General features: G+C 42.8%; 1 protein-coding gene across 7 annotated transcripts in view; it reads left to right on the top strand.

Annotated features, from left to right (window-relative positions):
• MPDZ (multiple PDZ domain crumbs cell polarity complex component) overlaps positions 1-21,679 on the top strand; it is a 151,274-nt gene that overhangs the window by 41,766 nt on the left and 87,829 nt on the right. For all 7 annotated transcript variants that reach the window (XM_056521362.1, XM_056521352.1, XM_056521381.1 and 4 more), the window contains 9 exons: positions 1,063-1,209; positions 4,528-4,698; positions 6,565-6,660; positions 11,598-11,786; positions 14,853-15,062; positions 16,514-16,627; positions 18,322-18,480; positions 20,157-20,495; positions 21,252-21,372. In XM_056521362.1, coding sequence (XP_056377337.1) covers positions 1,063-1,209; positions 4,528-4,698; positions 6,565-6,660; positions 11,598-11,786; positions 14,853-15,062; positions 16,514-16,627; positions 18,322-18,480; positions 20,157-20,495; positions 21,252-21,372 — 1,546 coding nt within the window. The remainder of the gene's footprint in view (positions 1-1,062; positions 1,210-4,527; positions 4,699-6,564; positions 6,661-11,597; positions 11,787-14,852; positions 15,063-16,513; positions 16,628-18,321; positions 18,481-20,156; positions 20,496-21,251; positions 21,373-21,679) is intronic.

Below are 21,679 nucleotides of genomic sequence, written 5' to 3' on the forward strand. Positions count from 1 at the left end.
ATAGAATACTGTGTACAGTACTGGGCACCAGTGTACAAGAAAGATATAGTGGAGCTGGAGAGGGTTCAAAGACGGGCAACCAGAGTAATACGGGGAATGGGAGGACTACACTAATCAGAAAGATTATCAGAATTGGGGTTATTTAGTTTAGAAAAAAGAAGGCTAGGGGCGACCTAATAACTATGTATAAATATATCAGGGGACCTTACAGAGATCTCTCCCATGATCTATTTATACTCAGGACTATAACAAGGGGGCATCCTCTACGTCTAGAGGAAAGAAGGTTTCTACACCAGCACAGAGGGGGGTTCTTTACTGTAAGAGCAGTGAGACTATGGCATTCTCTCCCGGAGGTGGTCATGGGGAACTCTGTAAAAGAATTCAAAAGGGGTCTGGATGCATTTTTGGAGAATAATAACATCGCTGGTTATGTATATTAGATTTATAGGGACAGAACGTTGATCCAGGGATTTATTCTGACTGCCATATTTGGAGTCGGGAAGGAATTTTTACCTCTAGTATGAGGGTTTTTTGCCTTCCTCTGGATCAACTTAGTAGGGACTTATTAGGGTTATAGGTTGAAATTGATGGACTCTGGTCTTTTTCCAACCTTATGAACTATGTTACTATGTAGAAAGGGAACTGTAAGTGTGAATGATTAGGCGGCCATATAATGCATAATTGTGTGCCACTTTGGCTCATAGATTGGGGTTATAAACAGGAGACCGCACTTTGATATCATATGCTTTATTTGGCATAACCTCTTTAAGCAGAAGGAACGTGATCGCACTATGACCTGTTCAGTCAAATAAAGAACATAATGTGGATTGGTCTTTGCATCCTCATTTTCAGATGCTCAGCGCAAGCTTTCTGCCAGTTTGGTGTTTCCTTTATCTTTTCATTCCAGAAATGACAGTTGGGATGGGGTTTGGATTTTTTTTTTTATAAAATACAACACAATCTATATAGTTACTATGGAAACGTGAGCAATTACGTGCTTTGACATAACCAATCCAGCATAAATACTGACAGTTCTGTGTGTGTGCTGTATATATTTTGCAGGTTGCCCAAGTTAACAAGTTCAGTGAAAGCAGTGGATTGGGCATAAGCCTGGAAGCTTCTGGTGGTCATCATTTCCTGAGGTCCATATTACCAGAAGGGGCTGTTGGGCGCAGTGGAAAACTGTTCAGTGGGGATGAATTGCTGGAAGTAAGACATAGCCTTTCCATATTCTTTCATATATCTTATGTTTAAGTAAACATATGCTGATGTATAGCCATTAAAGGAGTACTCCACTACTTTATATCTATCCACATGGTAGGGCAGTGTTTCTCAACCAGGGTGCCTCCAGCTGTTGCAAAACTACAACTCCCAGCATGCCCGGACAGCCAAAGGCTGTCCGGGCATGCTGGGAGTTGTAGTTTTGCAACAGCTGGAGGCACCCTGGTTGGGAAACACTGTGGTAGAGGATATGTGTCTGATGTTTTCCTGACCTCCTGTAAGGGGCGCCAGCCGTCCTCGTGCACGAAGCAAGGTTGACACTCCCCCTTCATACATCTTTATGGGAAAGATGGAGATACACGAGCGCTGTACTTTCTGGTTTTGTTTCTCCGAATTTCCAAAAGAAATACATGGAGGGGGGCGGGGGGGTGTTGGCCACGGCACCTGCACAGGAGATCAGGTGAATATGGGATTAGTGTCTTATTGCCTGGGGTTCTGACCACTGGGACCCTGTGGATAGGGGATAAGGAGTAAAGTTGCAGAGTACAGGGTACCTACTGTACGAGAGAGTTTTCTTATTGAGTGACCCTTATTTTATAATACATTTTATGGGTCTATTCACACGTACAGTATCCTGCACATATTTAATGCTTAGGATTTGAAGCTGCAGATTTTATAAAATAAATGAATGAACACAACTTTAAAGAGGCACTGTCATTGTTAAAAACTTTTCATATATTGCAGGACTCATTATAAAATGACATTTCACAATATACACCTGTTAAAAAAAAAAATAATTTCACCGGAAATTCAAGCTCAAAATAGCCACCACTAGGGGTCGCCTGTCTTTTAGCCAGACAGACTAGTCTAGATTTTACAGCATACTGGATTCCAGCCGTAAAGCATACCGGTATCCAGTATAGGAGATTTATTTTGTGTATGCAAAACTGCAGATAAAGGATGTGTGGACATGCTGGGAGCTGTAGTTTTACAACAGCTGGATGCAACACTGTTCTAACACAGTTATTTACAAACATTGCAGCTTCAGTTGTTACTAAACTACAACTCCCAGCATGCTGAAATAGTCAAAGCTTTCTCGGACTCCTGAATGACAAAGAAGTTGATCAGACATTCAGGAGTCTGTGAAAGATGAATGACACACATAGTGACAGCTATGCTGATTAGCATCCAGCTTTACTAGGAGAAGATAAAACAGATAGAACATGTATTCATAAAAATGCTGTACTTTTATCTAAAAAATCCTTGCACTAATTTTATAAAGATCTATTCTTATATTTATACATTTTATCCTGTTATGAATTCACCATAATGTCTTCTGATTACTGCAGGCAAGCTCCAAGTATCTTCCTCTGACACATGACACAGCATAAAACCAGAGAGGAAAGGGTTACAGAGTAGAGAGTACTGATTGGCTGACTGCACAGGCTTGCTCCTGTGAGGGAGACAGACTGACACGCCCCCTCCAGCCTGCACAATGAAAAAGTAACTCACCAGCAGATAAATGCTTATATCTCTGGATATACAGGTCCGAGACACATAAAAATGATATGCACATGATCGGGATTGGGTCCTGAGTAACATATCACTTTTTTCTTTTTTTTGCTCTATGACAGGTACGCTTTAAGGGTACATTAAGACTTGTGGAAGGACCTCTGTATGGTGCCCTTAAATGTGCCTGCTCGGAACGGCAACACGCCGCTCCGAGCAGACACACTGCAATGTGCGAGTCGCCGCGCACATGCGCAGTATACTCACACATCGCGGCAGCTCTCGGCCTAGCTCATTGAGCAGGGGAAGTGGCCACTACGTGTGCGAGTACGCCACGCATGCGTGGCAACTCGCTCATCGTAGTGTGTCTGCTCAGGGCGGTGTATTGCCGCTCCGAGCAGGCACATTTAAGGGCACCATACAGAGGTCCTTCAGCTTCGGATCTGCAGCGTAAAATACGCTGTAAATCCGCACGTGTGAACGTACCCAAAATCTGCATTATGAAATCCTACGCATCAGCTATGCACAAGATACTGTACATGTAAATACACCCAATATAACTTTTAATAAAAATGTTCATGTTTATTTTTACAGGTTTTGTGGCAGCATTAAAGGGGTTATCCAGGGATAGAAAACCAGAGCTGATGCCTGCCATAAACAGCATCACACCTGTCCTTGGCACTAGTGACACAAAGCTTCCCTTAGTGTATTTCATATTGTAATGCATTAGAATATAAAATACATTGAGGGTAGTCTCCCTGTTAGCCTCTAACAATGTGAACAATTATTACTAGCAAACACCACTCGCTCTGCTAGAGGCTGCCGTACATACACAGCTGCCACACAACCTATAAAAATAAGTAACAAGTAATAAATCTTTACTAGTGTAGTGTTTTAAAAGAGAAAAAAAATCGAATACACATTTAGCCAATTGGGGACACAGGATGTACATGTATGTCTTGGCCGCACTAGGGGACTTTGAACTCAGGAGCTGAGCTCGCTTCTAAGCCTGTGAGTACTGACTGATATCAGTATCCAGGACTCGCCACTAATGCCAGAGATTACGCTGATGTCAGGCATTTACCCTTTAGTTCTTACAAAGTTGATCGCGGCATCTAAAAGTCTAAAATATATATGCTGATCAATGCTATACTGATCAATGCTATGTTATCGTATAGCACTGAACACCGTTAGCAATCAAAAGATTTCATGAAATAGTACCCTACGGGGACCTAAAAAATGTGTACTAAAGAATTAAAAAAAGGTTTGAAAAATATAAATCTCCTGAATAAAAACTATATTCACTCCTTTTTCCTATGTTATAAATAAAAACATGTTAATAAAAATAAACATATTTATTGGCCCAGAATGATCAAATTGTGTGAGAAAAAGTGGAGTGATTTTCCCACAGCAGCCAATCACAGCTCAGCTTTCACATTTCCAGAGCTTGTTAGCTGGGTTGTGATTGGTTGTTGTGGGAAAATCACAAAATTTTTTCTCTCACACAGTTTGATGAATCTGGGCCATTGAGTAGAAAAAAATCCTTCTGTTGAGCCAGAACTTGAAAAAACCGTCAGGTGTCAACCATCCTGGCTACAACTCTCCCAGTGAGTAGATCGCTTGCATTTGTGGGAGCAGACTTGTAGCGATGAGTGCATGACTGGTCATTTATGGTCTGTTATTGGTCCACTGTAGGTATTTGAAACCTTCATGCTTTTGGATGGTACTATGTAAAAATGTACTCAGACTTGTATGTTAGCAGACTAGCATCACAGTAGACTTTGCCTTCCTTTGTAGGTAAATGAAATAACTCTCCTGGGCCAAAGTCATAAAGATGTGGTAAATATCTTAAAAGAACTGCCCATCAATGTCTCTATGGTGTGTTGTCGCCCAAAACAACAGGACTCCAGCCCTCTCATTGCCGAAGAACAATGTATTTCTGAACAGGACATCCATCTCATTGATAAGGTACTTGTTAACAGAAACTTACTGATACTGTGGGGGAGATATTCAAAAACGACTGTAATTTCTGTTCTAACGATATTAATCACACTTTTTTTTTCCTGATCAAATTTTCAAAGGTCCCTTGTGCTGCTTTGAAAATATGTGAGAGTTCATTTTTGTGCCCCTTTTTTATTTTTTTTTTATGCCCAAAATTGCCGATTTTGGCATCAAATTTTTAATCTGGCAAAAGCATCTCACATAACATTTCATGATTACTAGTGCTCATGCAAGCGATAACTTGTAGCGGGTTTAAATGTGAGCGCAGGGACAATGTAAAAAAAAATATATATTTTTTTTAATAATTGGTTAAATAACACTTTTTTCCCCAAAAAACAACAACAATTTTTTATATGATATTTTTCACACTAAAATTTTGGCGCAAAACACGATCTTTTCCAACGTGAAGAGTTTTAAACATGACTCCTGTGTATTCTAACTATCTGGGGCCAACCACTTTGTTTCAAGTGTTACCATTTGTTTTCAGTTTACAATGCATTTAATAATAATTTATTTATATAGCGCCTACAGATTAACCAATGTAATACCCCATAAAGGGCCGAAGTAGCTAATATGTTACTTTTTTAGGATTTTCTATTACATATTATCTCACAAATGTAACAAAAAATGATAGGAAGCACATGGTGTTGTCAAGTGTTCTCACGTTTTTATTTATAATTTAAAAAATGTTTAAACATTCAAAATGTGTTGCAGAGATATAAATGCATGTGAATTGGCTTCATGCAGGGAACCTACAACTGCATCAGTGCAAGCAACTTATTTAGGGTGGGTTCACATCACGATTCTTACATACGGGGAGCGGATCCGGCTGTGAAATCTGAAAACTGGGCACTCCCGTATCCCTGCTGGACCGGCCGCCATCTAATTCATTTGAATGAGTTGACTGGAGTCGTATACGGACTCCGGTTGGGTCATTTTTGCTCCGTATCTAGTTTTGTGATTGGACTTAAAACCCTGGTATAGTACGGTTTTAAGTCTAATCACAAAACAGGATATGGGGCAAAAGATGAGCCGACCGGTGTCACTATGTCACTCTGGTTGGCTCATTCAAATTAATGAGATGGGGGCGGGGTATAACGGGCTCACAATGATCAGTCCTCTGTATTCATGTGGGAAGCCGCCTGCAGCCCTCTCACTACTGACTGATGTTCCATTTAAGCTGCACAGGAGCTTTTAGAGATGCCGTGCTTACTTTAAACTTTAGCGCACTCTCCACTGTCACCCTTCACTGCATCTGTGTCCTCTGGATGCAGATGTAGTAAAATAGATTTGTATATTGGAAGCTGTTTGCAAAGGGATGCAAAATGCAAAGAGAGCAACTTTGATCAAAGAAGACTCCCCTTGTGAGTCACTGTATATAACTGTAATCACTTACGCAGGCTACAGAGCTCCTATATAATACTATTATGTACTGCAATATAAGTCCTGTATGGGACTAATATTGGATATATTGGTCTTTGCCATTGAGACAGTATATGTAACCATGGTGGGGAGGAATTATTTGGCCCCTTAATACTGCTGTTAGCAAGTGCAGCAATATTTTATGTTCCATTTTTGGTTTATGTACTGATGTTCTTGTTTAGTTCGCCCAGTTCTCTGACCACACTGCTCAGCAGATGTCAAATCTTAGAGAGAACATTGGCTCCTGCGTGCTGCTCTTGGTCACTAGTGTTGGGTTTATTAACTATCATACTAAAGATGTACAAAAAAGAATAAAACAAAAACCAATAGAATTTAGAACTTGTGTGAATGTGAACCACAGACAACAGTTAGTGCGATTGCACTTACTTTTCTCTCTTGGATTGTTTTAAGGAGGATGAGCTTTCCAACACTCAGTTACCCAAACTATGGAAAATACAAGATGAGGATCCTTTAATTCCTAGTCTGATGTCTGGTAAAGAATCCCAGGTAATGTGTACGTATTGTGATAAGAGCGCCACCTACAGGTGTTTGATTTGATGTTACCTAGTGCAGTCTTAAAGCGTAGCTTTCAGATCCTGCAAAAAAGGCTTCTTTCACACTGCTGTTGTGACACCTTAGTGCTATGCCTGGGGAGAATAGTACATTATGCAATGTCTTTTTCTCCCGCTACTCCCGTCAAAAAACAATGGCGCCCGACAGTCCCCAAAATAGTAAATGGGAGCTGTCAGGACCCATTGTTGCCCATTGTGCCCTGTCCGGATTAACAGATGTTAAAAGCACAAAAAAAAGTATCTGACAAACAATCTCTATCTGGGCACAACGGCAGTGTGAAAGGGGCCTAAGCCTGAGGCTGCTGCAGGACTGGTTAGTGTCCCAGTAGGTATGGGACCCCTAGTGGTGTGATTTTCAGGAGCCGTTTTCTTTATTAAATATTCAAAGAATTTTAGACAGCCATATTACAAAAGGTCTTAAAAAAAAGTTTTTGGATCGGACAGTGCCCATTTAACCCCTTAAGGACCAGGCCATTTTACACCTTAAGGACCAGAGCGTTTTTTGCAATTCTGACCACTGTCACTTTAAACATTAATAACTCTGGAATGCTTTTAGTTATCATTCTGATTCCGAGATTGTTTTTTCGTGACATATTCTACTTTAACTTTGTGGTAAAATTTTATGGTAACTTGCATCCTTTCTTGGTGAAAAATCCCAAAATTTGATGAAAAAAATGAAAATTTTGCATTTTTCTAACTTTGAAGCTCTCTGCTTGTAAGGAAAATGGATATTCAAAATAAAACATTATTGGGTTCACATATACAATATGTCTACTTTATGTTTGCATCATAAGATTTGAGTTTTTACTTTTGGAAGACACCAGAGGGCTTCAAAGTTCAATTTTTCACAAAATTTTCAAACTCGCTATTTTTCATGGACCAGTTCAGGTTTGAAGTGGATTTGAAGGGTCTTCATATTAGAAATACCCCATAAATGACCCCATTATAAAAACTACACCCCCCCAAAGTATTCAAAATGACATTCAATAAGTGTATTAACCCTTTAGGTGTTTCACAGGAATAGCAGAAAAGTGAAGGAGAAAATTCACAATCTTCATTTCTTACACTCGTATGTTCTTGTAGACCCAATTTTTGAATTTTTGCAAGGGGTAAAAAGGAGAAAATTTTTACTTGTATTTGAAACCCAATTTCTCTCGAGTAAGCACATACCTCATATGTCTATGTTAATTGTTCAGCTGGTGCAGTAGAGGGCTCAGAAGGGAAGGAGCATCAAATGGTTTTTGGGGGGCATGTCACCTTTAGGAAGCACCTATGGTGCCAGGACTGCAAAAAAACACACATGGCATACCATTTTGGAAACTAGACCCCTCAGGGAACGTAACAAGGGGTAAAGTGAACCTTAATACCCCACAGGTGTTTCACGACTTTTGCATATGTAAAAAAAAATATCTTTTTTTTTACCTAAAATGCTTGGTTTCCCAAAAATTTTACATTTTTAAAAAGTGTAATAGCAGAAAATACCCTCCAAAATTTGAAACCCAATTTCTCCCGATTCAGAAAACACCCCATATGGGGGTGAAAATTGCTCTGCTGGCGCACTACAGGTCTCAGAAGAGAAGGAGTCACATTTGGCTTTTTGAAAGCAAATTTTGCTCTGGGGGCATGCCGCATTTAGGAAGCCCCTATGGTGCCAGAACCGCAAAAAAAAAACACATGGCATACCATTTTGGAAACCAGACCCCTCGGGGAACGTAAAAAGGGGTAAAGTGAACCTTAATACCCTACAGGTGTTTCACGACTTTTGCATATGTTAAAAAAAAAAAAATTTTTTTACCTAAAATGCTTGGTTTCCCAAAATTTTAACATTTTTAAAAAGGGTAATAGCAGAAAATACCCCCCAAAATTTGAAGCCCAATTTCTCCCGATTCAGAAAACACCCCATATGGGGGTGAGAAGTGCTCTGCTGGCGCACTACAGGTCTCAGAAGAGAAGGAGTCACATTTGGCTTTTTGAAAGCAAATTTTGCTCTGGGGGCATGCCGCATTTAGGAAGCCCCTATGGTGCCAGGACAGCAAAAAAAAAACACATGGCATACCATTTTGGAAACTAGACCCCTCGGGGAACGTAACAAGGGGTAATGTGAACCTTAATACCCCACAGGTGATTCACAACTTTTGCATATGTAAAAAAAAAAATTATAATAATTTTACCTAAAATGTTGGTTTCCCAAAAATTTTAGATTTTTAAAAAGGGTAATAGCAGAAAATACCCCCGATAATTTGTAACACAATTTCTCCCGAGTACGGCGATACCCCATATGTGACCCTAAACTGTTGCCTTGAAATACGACAGGGCTCCAAAGTGAGAGCGCCATGCGCATTTGAGGCCTGAATTAGGGACTTGCATAGGGGTGGACATAGGGGTATTCTACGCCAGTGATTCCCAAATAGGGTGCCTCCAGCTGTTGTAAAAGTCCCAGCATGCCTGGACAGTCAGTGGCTGTCTGGTAATACTGGGAGTAGTTGTTTTGCAACAGCTGGAGGCTCCGTTTTGGAAACAGTGGCGTACCAGACGTTTTTCATTTTTATTGGGGAGGGGAGGGGGGCTGTGTAGGGGTATGTGTATATGTAGTGTTTTTTACTTTTTATTTTATTTTGTGTTAGTGTAGTGTAGTGTTTTTAGGGTACAGTCGCACGGGCGGGGGGTTCACAGTAGTTTCTCGCTGGCAGTTTGAGCAGCGGCAGAAAATTTGCCTCAGCTCAAACTTGCAGCCGGATACTTACTGTAATCCTCCGCCCATGTGAGTGTACCCTGTACGTTCACATTGGGGGGGAGAAACATCCAACTGTTTCAAAACTACAACTTATAGACAACAAGTCTATAAGTGCATGCTGGGAGTTGTAGTTTTGCAACAGCTGGAGACACACAGGTTGTGAAACACCGAGTGTGGCAACAAACTCAGTGTTTTGCAACCAGTGTGCCTTCAGCTGTTGCAAAAGCTACAACCCCCAGCATGTACGGACAGCGGAAGGGCATGCTGGGTGTTGTAGTTATGCAACAGCGGGAGGCATACTACTTTGGCTGGGGATTGTAGTTATGCAACAGCTGGAGACACACTGGTTTGCTACTTAACTCAGTGTGCCTTCAGCTGTTGCAAAACTACAACTCCCAGCATGCACTTAAGCTGTTTGTGCAAGCTGGGAGTTGTAGTTACACAACAGCTGAAGGTACACTTTTCCATAGAAAGAATGTGCCTCCAGCTGTTGCAAAACCATAAGTCCCAGCATGCCCATAAGTGCATGCTGGGAGTTGTGGTGGTCTGCCTCCTCCTGTTGCATAACTACAGCTCCCAGCATGCCCTTTTTGCATGCTGGGAGCTGTTGCTAAGCAACAGCAGGAGGCTGTCACTCACCTCCTGCTGCTGCTTGATCGCCGCACAGGTCAGTCCCGCCACCGCCGCCGTCGTCGCTTCTGGGTCCCCGATCCCAACATTGACGCCGGGGATCGGGGTCCCCAGCACCCGGGGTGCACGTCCCGCACCCGCTCACGTCCTCCGGAAGAGGGGCGGAGCGGGTGCGGGAGTGACACCCGCAGCAGGCGCCCTGATTGGTCGGCCGGTAATCCGGCCGACGAATCAGGGCGATCGTGAGGTGGCACCAGTGCCACCTCACCCCTGCAGGCTCTGGCTGTTCGGGGCCGTCTCTGACGGCCCCGATCAGCCAGTAATTCCGGGTCACCGGGTCACTGGAGACCCGATTGACCCGGAATCGCCGCAGATCGCTGGACTGAATTGTCCAGCGATCTGCGGCCATCGCCGACATGGGGGGGCATAATGACCCCCCTGGGCGATATGCCGCGATGCCTGCTGAACGATTTCAGCAGGCATCGGGCACCGGCTCCCCTCCGGCTAGCGGCGGGGAGCCGGGAAAGGACAGGACGTACTCCTACGTCCTCGGTCCTTAAGGACTCGGAAACGGGGGCGTAGGAGTATGTCCATTGTCCTTAAGGGGTTAAACCTTCTTTGAAAACAAGTGACTAAAACCAGATATGATCATACACTATCTTAGAGCATTATATGGAAAAAAAATACAGTATGGCTTTAAATATGTACAATTGTAAGCACACTTTTGAATGAAGATACAGTCTTCATTGTAAATATCAATTGCACTGACAATACAGACTAAGAGCCCTATTAAAGGAGATGTCCGGTGCTCACTTTTCTTATTGTATCCGTTCCGGGCTGAAAAATAAAAGAAAACAAATTTTCTCTTACCTGCCTTGGCTCCACGGTGCTTCAGTACAGGTGTTCGGTCCCCGGGCTGTATTCTTCTTACTTCCTGTTAGCCCGACACGTCACACGGAGCTTCAACCTATCACCGGCCGCAGCGATGTCCCGCCTCGGCCAGTGATAGGCTGAAGCTCCGTGTGACGTGCCGGGCTAACAGGAAGTAAGAAGAATACAGCCCGGGGACCGAACGCCTGTACCGGAGCACTGGGGGAGCGTAGGCAGGCAAGAGAAAGCTTATTTTCTTTTTTTTTTGCAGCCCGGAACGGATACAATAAGAAAAGTGAGCACTGGACATCTCCTTTAAGCCCTATAAGGTGATCATTGGCCAGACATGCTGACATTTCCCTGTGTAAAAGGGCCAAAGATCAAAGATTGGGTCCTTTTGACCTGCTGAAAAATTATTGTCATAGGCCCCTTATTTCGTCATGTAATATGAGCTGCAAATGGCCATACATACAATCCAGCCATCATTGTTCAGACCACCCGATCTGACACTCAAGCCGTCAGTCTGTCTAAGCAAGTGCTGATCTGCAAGGCTCAGGCCATTTAATACTAATTTATTATCCTTTATTTTTTATACATTTGTGAAGTGTAAATCCTCAAAATGTCTCTTGTGCTTTCAGCTTCATATTGACTTTGGTGGTGCTGTTGGCTCCACAGAAACTGATGACTTGATCTTGCCAGAAGGTGACGAAAGTCCAAGCATTGAAGATACACAAGGATCACCCTTGGCAATGTGGGAGACTGAAATTCAGAACATTGAACTAGAGAAAGAAAGCCTAGGACTTGGCTTCAGTATACTAGATTATCAGGTGTGTTCTTTAGTGTTCTTTGCAATAGAGACCATACCTAATCTTTTCTCTGTTAGGCTTTGATCAAATTTCAAATGACTATATGTTGGTGGTATACTTCAGCATACCTGCAGAACAGTACGCTGTTGTATACCGCGGCATAACTGCTTTTGGATCCAATTATATCGGTGGACCAAACATAGTTTAATATCTAGTATGTTCAGTCTCTAAGTTTCTACTGTTATTTTGCAGAGCTATTATTATTTTCTTAGAAAGTGCTTTTATAAAATATACTTTACTGTAAGTAGTTATCCAGCATGGTCATTACCTCTGAATAGAGCTTCAGTTTATTGCCGGCGGCCAGGCTGCAGTAGCCCTTGATAATAACAACCACGGGCACCCATGTGTAGCTGTAGGTCACAATCCACATTGAAGTCCGTTTTCCATTACAGGAGCTGATCTTGTATAGGGTAGTCACATACAGGGGATCCCCTATTCTGTCCAGTCATTTCACAAACTGCTGCAGGGATAACAAAAGATTTGTTTACCAAACCATAATACATAACAGGTTAAAAAGGCACCACCAGCAGAAATATTATTTGGTGACCCCTTAGCCACCTTGATGTATATTTCTGTACGTGTTTTATTCACCAGTGTCTTTATTAGCCAGTTATTGGCTCTCTTCATGTCCTGGACCATTTAACTTTTTCTGTTCAATACAAAGACCATTAAAGGGGTACTCCGCCATCAAAGACATCTTATCCCTTATCCAAATTATAGGGGATAAGATGTCTGATTGCAAGGGTCCCGCCGCAGGGGACCCCTGCACTCTCTCATGCAGCACCCACCTGTGTGAGCTGCACGCAGCGCTGGAGGCTCTGAGTCTAAAGCCTCACGACCATGGGGCCGGGGCATCGTGACGTCACGACTCCGAGCCTGTGTGATGTCAAGCCCCTCCCCCCTCAATGCAATTCTATGGGAGGGGGCGTGATGGCCGTCACACCCCCTCCCATAGACTTGCATTGTGGGGGCGTGATGTCACAACGGGGCGGGGGGGTGACGTCACGATACTGCCGCCCCGTAGTCGTGACCTGGCAGACTTGGAGGCTGCAGTGCTGCGTGCAGCTCGCACAGGTGGGTGCTGCGTGAGAGAGTGCTGAGGGGTCTGCCGCAGCCGGACCCCCGCGATCAGACATCTAGGATAAGGTGTCTTAGGGACGGGTACCCCTTTAAGTAAGTGCTCGCTATAGGTTTCAGTGAGGAGCAGTGTGCGCCACATGATCTAGGAAAGGCATCAAATCGAACCAAACTGGTAACTAGAGTACACAACAATGTACATTATGGCGTTTGCTAACAGGCTGTAGAGTAAAAAATTTTTACTTTAACTACTTGTTCAATGTCTTTGAAAGATATAGTTTAATAATTGCTTTTATTCAAAGAAAACAATTGATGTAATCTTTGAAGGGATTCTGACTTTATTGACAGCTTATCTTTAAGACATAACATCAATGTTTGCTAGGTGGTGATCTGACTTCAGTGACCACCACTGATCAGCACTGACCATAGTACTTCCAGAAGTTCTGGAACTGTGTCAGTATCCGCAATGAAAGGGATACTTTATTGTTCTAGTTGGCTAGAAGCATGAAACTTTATTTTTAGGCTAACAATTAGAGATGAAGAAACACGTGTTTTAACGTTTTCTAAAATTCCACCCCTGAAGGGGTGAAACGGTGGTTCAAAGTTTGTATGAATTAAGATTAGGTTGATTTTTTTAATTCGAAAATTTGCACCATTACTCTTATATAAAAACAACGTCTGTCTGTATCTGTATTTACATATTAATAATTCTCCGGAAAATCAATCAAAACATGAAAAAATTTGCAAGCGCTGCACCCGGACAGTATATAAGCAGCGCGGATGACGATCTTCAATTCCATGGAACAGCAGATGTAATGTTTGTTAGAATTCGGGTTGTTTGGATGCCCATAGACTTTACCCAGAGCGGCCTCATTACTATAGGATCATAAAAAGTAGATCTATGTTACCCCAAATTTAACACGAGCGAAGCCGCAGGCAAAAGCTAGTAATACAGTGGTCCCTCAACATACAATGGTAATCCGTTCCAAATAGACCATCGTTTGTTGAAACCATCGTATGTTGAGGGATCAGTGCAATGTAAAGTATAGGACAGTGGTCTACAACCTGCGGACCTCCAGATGTTGCAAAACTACAACACCCAGCATTCCCGGACAGCCGTTGGCTGTCCGGGCATGCTGGGAGTTGTAGTTTTGCAACATCTGAAGGTCCGCAGGTTGAAGACCACTGGTATTGGAGGTTATACTCACGTGTTCTCGCCGCTCCGGACCGTCATCGCTCGTCACCGCTGCCCTGGATGTTGTGCTCCATCGATGTCGCCGCGTCCTCGGGATGTCCCCGACACTCCGGCAAGGCCTCTGCTTCCCCGGCATCCTCGCTCTCACGTCGCCGCCATCACGTGATGACGATGGAGAGCGCCGGCGATGCGGGGGATCCCGAAGAGGACCCGCCGGAGCCCTGAGGACAGGTAAGTGATCGTCTGCGATACCGGATAGCCGTTTATGCGATGGCCCAGACATACAAAAGCATCGTATGTTGATGCTGCCTTCAACATGCGATGGCCTCTGAGAGGCCATCGTATGTTGAACTTGTCGTATGTCAGGGCCATCGTAGGTCGGGGGGTCACTGTACATGTTACTAGAATAGGAGTGTGTTATTGGGCTTTGGTGCATTTGCATTTTAGGAGAAATTAGGATTCGTTGATTTATTTGTTTTCTACATTAGTATACCCATATTTATGAGTATGTTTGTCTTGAGATTCCTCATTCCCAGTAGACTATTCCTAATAAACATAGTTTTGATGGCTGTTCTTTTATTCTTCCCTTGGATAGTATAGTACTTTGTACATTCCATGCCTTTGTTCATAAAAGGGAAGCACAAACTCTCATTGTATCTTTTACTCATAATTTATGCAGTTTTTTCTATTGAATAACAACATGGGCTGCATTAAAATGTTGTAAGTAATGTTTGGAATGAAACTTTTTCATTTAGGATCCCATTGACCCAGCAAGCACAGTGATCGTTATCCGCTCCTTAGTTCCCGGAGGAGTTGCAGAGCAAGATGGCAGACTTTTGCCTGGTGATCGCCTGATGTATGTCAATGACATCAATTTGGAACATGCCAGCTTAGAGGAGGCTGTTCAGGCACTTAAAGGTGCCCCAGCAGGAACAGTAAACATTGGAGTTGCCAAGCCTCTGCCAGTAAGAATATTTCCATGTTCTGACTCACTATGTTAGGTTATGCTCGCACAATATATGTAGGGAGCTAAAAAAAAAAGTTTATTTTTTAAGCGTTTAATTTTGCACACATTTTTGACGCATATTGGACATGTATTGTGACGTGTTTTCTCTTGCACGTTGTTTTGAGAATAAAATAAATGCAAAATATGCAGTAAAGAAGTAACATATGCTTTTTTTTATATATATATTTTTAACACAGCAGTTAAATAAGCATGTTCACACATACTGTATATGCTTCAGATTCAATGCTGCGGTCAGCTATTGGTTTACATTGATTTACATTACATCAAATTGCAGTGTGTACAGTACATCTGAACATGCCCTAAGAATATACTCTGTGAACTAGTGTGTATTTTGCATTTAAGTCAATGGAAAGTGGTTTGTGGGAGCATTATATGTCTGCAGATTGTATGTATATTCTTACCTGAAATACACATGAACTAAACGGGTCTGTAGAGCAAATATCTTCAAGCTTTAAAGGGGTACTCCGGTGAAAAATGTTTTTTTTTTTTTTTTTTTCAATCAACTGGTGCCAGAAAGTTAAACAGATTTGTAAATTACTTCTATTAAAAAAAAAAAATCTTAATCCTTCCAGTACTTATTAGCTGCTGAATACTACAGAGAAATTTTATTTTCTTTTTGGAACACAGAGCTCTCTGCTGACATCTCTGTCCATTTTAGTTTTCTATGGGGATTTTCTCCTACTCTGGACAGTTCTTAAAATGGACAGAGATGTCAGCAGAGAGCACTGTGGTCATGATGTCAGCAGAGAGCACTGTGTTCCAAAAAGAAAAGAATTTCCTCTGTAGTATTCAGCAGCTAATAAGTACTGGAAGGATTAAGATTTTTTTTTATAGAAGTAATTTACAAATCTGTTTAACTTTCTGGCACCAGTAAAAAAAAAAAAAAAAGGTTTCCACCAGAGTACCCTCCACGCGTCCGCTCCCCCACACAAGATGTATCCTGCTGATTTTCTGCATTAAAGCTTGAAGATATTTGCTCTACAGACCCGGTGAGTGCTTCATTTATTGTTCTACATTTGGAGGAGTTACCTTGTTTCTGATGCATGAGCACCGCATACAGGGCTGAGCATACATGCAGCTGCCTATGACTATGAATGGGGTTTGTCAGGTTCCTCTGGATGTCTTATTTTGCAGGTTTTTAGCAGGATCGGCAAAGGGAGCCCCCTAACACTGATGTGAATGAGGCCTAATACTTTAACACATCTCCGTTCCCAGCATTTGTTTTGCTATATGTCATTTGTATAAGTAGGTTGTATGAATCATGCACAGGAATAAAGCAATGAGCTTAGTGGCTTTCTGCTTAAGACTGATGCCCTTGAGATTTATTGATGCTTTAATAACTTGCTGTACTTTCCACTTGCTGTCTTTCATGGCGACTTGTTTCTGCAGCTGTCACCAGAAGAAGGCTATATAGCTGCTAAGGACTCTGCCTTCTACACTGCACACTCATATGATGAGGAAGGGTCAAATGATGCACATCTTTTCCATGCTGAACTAGCTCTGGTTAGTGCCAGAAATCTTATTAAACCTGGAAAGCATTGTGAACCCTTGGAGAGATGAAATGTTTTGTCTATCTTTGTACCACTCGATAGCTATTAACCCCTGCTTGTATGTGTTACTACATGGCATGCTAAATTCAGAGCATTACCGTATATACTCGAGTATAAGCCGAGTTTTTCAGCACGATTTTTCATGCTGGAAACTCCCCCCTCGTCTTATATTTGAGTGAACTCTCCGCCTGTCAATCCCTTCTCAGTGGTCTTAAGCCTGCGTACCTCCAGATGTTGCAAAACTACAACTCCCAGCATGCCTGGACATGCTGGGAGTTGTAGTTTTGAAACTTCTGGAGGTCCGCAGGTTGAAGACCACTGCGACCTTCCTCATCATCAAGACCTTTAGTCCCCCTTTTAGTTTTCTACTCACCTCCCCTCGGTGGGAAGGAAGGGTGAGCTGGTCCAGGCCATCTATGCTGCAGGGACCGTCCGGTGGGGAGGGTTAGTCGTTGCAGGCTGTCCATCTTCACCAGGGGGCCCCTCTTCTCTGCGCTCGGGGCCTGCCCGGGACTAGTGACGTTGCCTTGACGACAACACACAGGGACGTTCATTCGCAGCCTGAAAGAAAGTAAACTAAGGGGGGGGGGGGGATCTGGAAGGCCGCAGTGGTCTTCAACCTGCGGACTTCCGGAGGTTTCAAAACTACAACTCACAGCATGCCCGGACAGCCATCGCTGGGAGTTGTAGTTTTGCAACATCTGGAGGTCCGCAGGTTGAAGACCACTGATCAAGGGATTGACAGGCGGTGATGATGAAGGCGGGGGGGGGGGGGAATGATGACGGGTCTGGATGATGATGGGGGTCTGGGTGATGACATGGGGGGATGATGTATTTCCCACCCTAGACTTATAGTCGAGTCAATGACTTTTCCTGGGTTTTTGGGGTGAAATTAGGGGCCTCTGCTTATATTCGGGTCGGCTTATACTCGAGTATATACAGTAGTTGAATAGAAATCTATCCCTGCCTTCTTTTTCTCTGCATAGCAAATAACATTGGGAATCGTATTGGCCTCTTTTACTAGCTTCATAGAGACATGTCAAAAATGTTGATTGATCGTAGTCTGATTGTTCTGACCCGGCCGACCACTAGAATGAGCGGAGATAGAGGCGTGCGGCTCTTCTCTTCCTGTGTGCATGACGGAGACGGTCCCATAGACTTACATTAGGAGTTCTGGACACCAATCAAAGATGAAAGTCTACGTTTCACCAGTGGATTCTGATGGGCTCTTGTTAATTTGGGAGTCCATCTTGGTCATGTGTCAGAATGCTGGGAGAGAACATGCTTTAATGCACATTTTCTACCTGCTCATTCTAGCAATCGGTTGGGGTTTGAACACCCAGAACTCGAAAACTTTTCACATCTGTGACTTGTCAAAAGTTGTTTTTCTTTTTTTCTTTGTCCATTTAAATTAAAGGCTTGTGTCCCTGGGGTAGCACTACTGTCTATCAGATTTTATGATATGTCCTATAGATTTCAGTAATTCAATATGATAAATTCCTTCAAGGCTCTGTTCTATGCCTGTACAGACATCTGCGCTATTAAATAGTGGGATCCATTAAAAAAAAAAAAACAAAAAAAAACACTGCACTGTGCGCTTTTATAAAGAATAAACTGCTCTTTATTTCTTCCTTTTTTATGCTGCAGGTGGAGACCAATGATACTGACCTGACAGGGGAAAGTAGTATAGACTCTCACTTTCCTCCAGATGATGACGGCTCGCTTCAGGCTTCTATGATAGCTTTGCATGGCAGTGTCTGTAAGGATGAACTCCTTCATGACTTCACTGAATGCTCCTTGCAGGTGGTAAGGGAACTCTTACAAAATTGTGCCTATATGTAGATGCTAAAGAGGAGCGGGAAATAAACATTCCTGGAACTGGATAAGAATAGTAATCAATTTTCCCTCTATGGTTGATAAAGTTTGTTATAAAATTCACATGTTTAATTCATAGGAAGGGGAATTGTGGGTAGTTTATAATTACCTCCTGTGATCTTCCACGCCGCACCCTGTTAGAATCAGTCCCTGGAGCGTGTTCGCTCTGGGTCTGATTACTGGCTATCACGGGGACTGAGCATAGTGATGTCACGGCTCCGCCCCCGTGTGATGTAACGCTCCGCCCCTTCAATGCAAGTCTATTGGAGGAGCGTGACAGCTGTCACGCCCCTTCAATAGACTTGCATTGAGGGGGCGGAGCGTGACGTCAAACGGGGACGGAGCCGTGACGTCACTATGCTCCGTCCTCGTGGTTGAGATGGACTCTGCCTGAGGACCTCCAGCGGTTCCCGAAGCCGCTAAATGTGGGTGCTGCATGGTAGATCCCGGGGGTCCCCAGCAGTGGGACCCCGACGATCTGACATCTTATCCCCTATCCTTTGGATAGGGGATAAGATGTCTAGGGGCGGAGTACGCCTTTAATTAGAGATGAGCGAACTTACAGTAAATTCGATTCGTCACGAACTTCTCGGCTCGGCAGTTGATGACTTATCCTGCATAAATTAGTTCAGCTTTCAGGTGCTCCGGTGGGCTGGAAAAGGTGGATACAGTCCTAGGAAAGATTCTCCTAGGACTGTATCCACCTTTTACAGCCCACGGGAGCACCTGAAAGCTGAACTAATTTATGCAGGATAAGTCATCAACTGCCGAGCCGAGAAGTTCGTGACAAATCGAATTTACTGTAAGTTCGCTCATCTCTACCTTTAATTAAAAAGGAAAACCAAAAATTTTGCATGGACTTATAGGGGTACTCTGCCCCTAGACATCTTATCCCCTATCCAAAGGATAATGGATAAGATGTCTGATCGCGGGGGGTCCCACCGCTGGGAATCCCCGCTATCTCTGCTACAGCACCACAGTCATCAGCTGTACAGAGCCAACTTTGCTCCGTGCCTGATGACTAGCGATGCGTCGCTGATGTCATGGCCATGCCCCCATGTGATGCCACGCCCCCTCCCATAGACTTGCATTGAGGGGGCGTGGTTGTGACTTCATTAGCCTCTAGTACAGCAGCCTTCAGGATATCCTTTGAATAGGGGATAAGATGTCTGTTGGCGCAGTACCCCTTTAAGCATCCAGACCCTGTTCTAGGACACGTGAACTTTAGCTCTGGCTCCTCCCTTTTTTTCTTGATCTCTGAGATGTTTCTACGCCTTGATTGGAGTCATTTGTGGAAAATTCAGTTGATTAGACAGGATTTGGAAAACGCAGCCCTGTCTTTATAAGGTGTCAATGCTGACAATGCATATCCGAGCAAAAACCAAGCGATGAGGGGGCAAAGAACTGCCTGTAGAGCTCACATACAGTACTATGTGGAGGCCCAGAGGGTACAAAAAAAACCTTAACTTCCTGTCAGGGATGAATCACACAAAAACTTGTTAAAGCCAATACAGTTTGTTTTAACGCTCTATTATAATGGTTGGATCCCCAACGATTGGCTTGCAAATGGATTTGTTTGTTGACGTATTTATTAATGTCTTGCATAGGATGTCTCTAAGGAGGATGACAGCTTTTACTCAGCCTCTGACGTCCAAACTGAAAGTCAAACTTACCAAAAGTCCATTCCAACATCTGAACTTTGGGCAACGTCAACATCAGTTCTGGATTTTAAATTGCCTGCTAAGGATTTATATAACCTTAATCTTAGCCCAACAGAAGATGCTAAAGAAACCGGAATGAATAGTGATTCTTCTTGTGAGTTTAAGGTGCTTTCAGAAAATGCTGGGCTTGACAAGCAGTTGGAAGGCACATCATCTGGTTCATGGGTACAGTTCAAGACTCATGGAACAGCAACCACTGCTGACCTTCCTGACCCACTTTTAAAGGTGATGCTTTAATCAAGTATTTTTTATAGTGCAATACATTTATTCAGAATATAAGGTAATATAGGTATTAAACGGGTATTCCCAACATCAAAGGTTTTCCCCTAATCACAGAATATAGGGTACCAAGCTAACTTGTAATTGGGGTTGACTATGTGGGCCAACCACAGGGAGCCCTGCTGATCCCAGAAACAGAGAAAAATTGGGGGACAGCGTGCATGTATAGCCACCACTCTATTCATTCTCTATGGAGCTTCAGAATGTTGCTGAGTGCTCAGGATCAGTAAGTATCCCAGTAGTTGGATCAGAATAGGAGATAACCTTTGATGTTGAGATATACCACTTTAACAATGTTAAATGTCCATCTAAGTATCAGGAATAATTTTTTTGAAGTAAATTGCTTCCCAAGTATTTTGGGAATGTGAATGTGATTTTTGGTTCTCTCAAGGTGACCACATGTCCACCTGGTCACAGGATATGTGATAACTGATCATTACTGATCCAACCACTCGGATTACCACTTATCACAAGAACAGGGGTCCCAAGTGCCCATTTGAATGAAGCAGTGATTAAGATTACAGACTGCTCTCCATCCAAATGGGCACTCGGACCCACCATTCTCATAATGGGTGAAGATCTGATAATTTCGTTCTTAGTTTTAATGGCATTTGTTTTTTATTTCTTTGTATGGGATACTGCCATTTATTTTTAACCAATTTATTGTCATGTATAACACAAAGCAGTCTCTTTACATAATAGGCTGATGGATATTCATCTGGAAGACAATGCAGTGAAGCAAGCGAAGATTTTAACTCTAAAGCTTTAATTAAAAGCAAATTTGAACGAACAATTACTGTGACCAGAGGAAACTGCAGCCTTGGTGAGGGTTTAATTTTCTTGTCTTTTTTTTCTTTTATATCCCTTCACATATAATATCCAAGGGATTTATATGATTGACGATGTTAGTGTTCCAGGCTATGGTCCTAATAGCTTTCTTTTTACTTACATTGGGTATTCTTCCTTCTAAAAGGAAACAGTGATTTCATCCACAATTTTAGCTATATTTTAATAGACAGGCTCTCCTGCTGACAAAAAGTGCATCCAGAATGAGAACTAAAATGCACTTGGACAATCAGTTGATTCAATATCCATTTCCCCTAAATAAAATACTGGTAACTATACCTCCG

The sequence above is a fragment of the Hyla sarda genome, chromosome 1 (genome assembly GCF_029499605.1).
Source record: "Hyla sarda isolate aHylSar1 chromosome 1, aHylSar1.hap1, whole genome shotgun sequence".
In the NCBI taxonomy this organism is placed as follows: Eukaryota; Metazoa; Chordata; class Amphibia; order Anura; family Hylidae; genus Hyla; species Hyla sarda.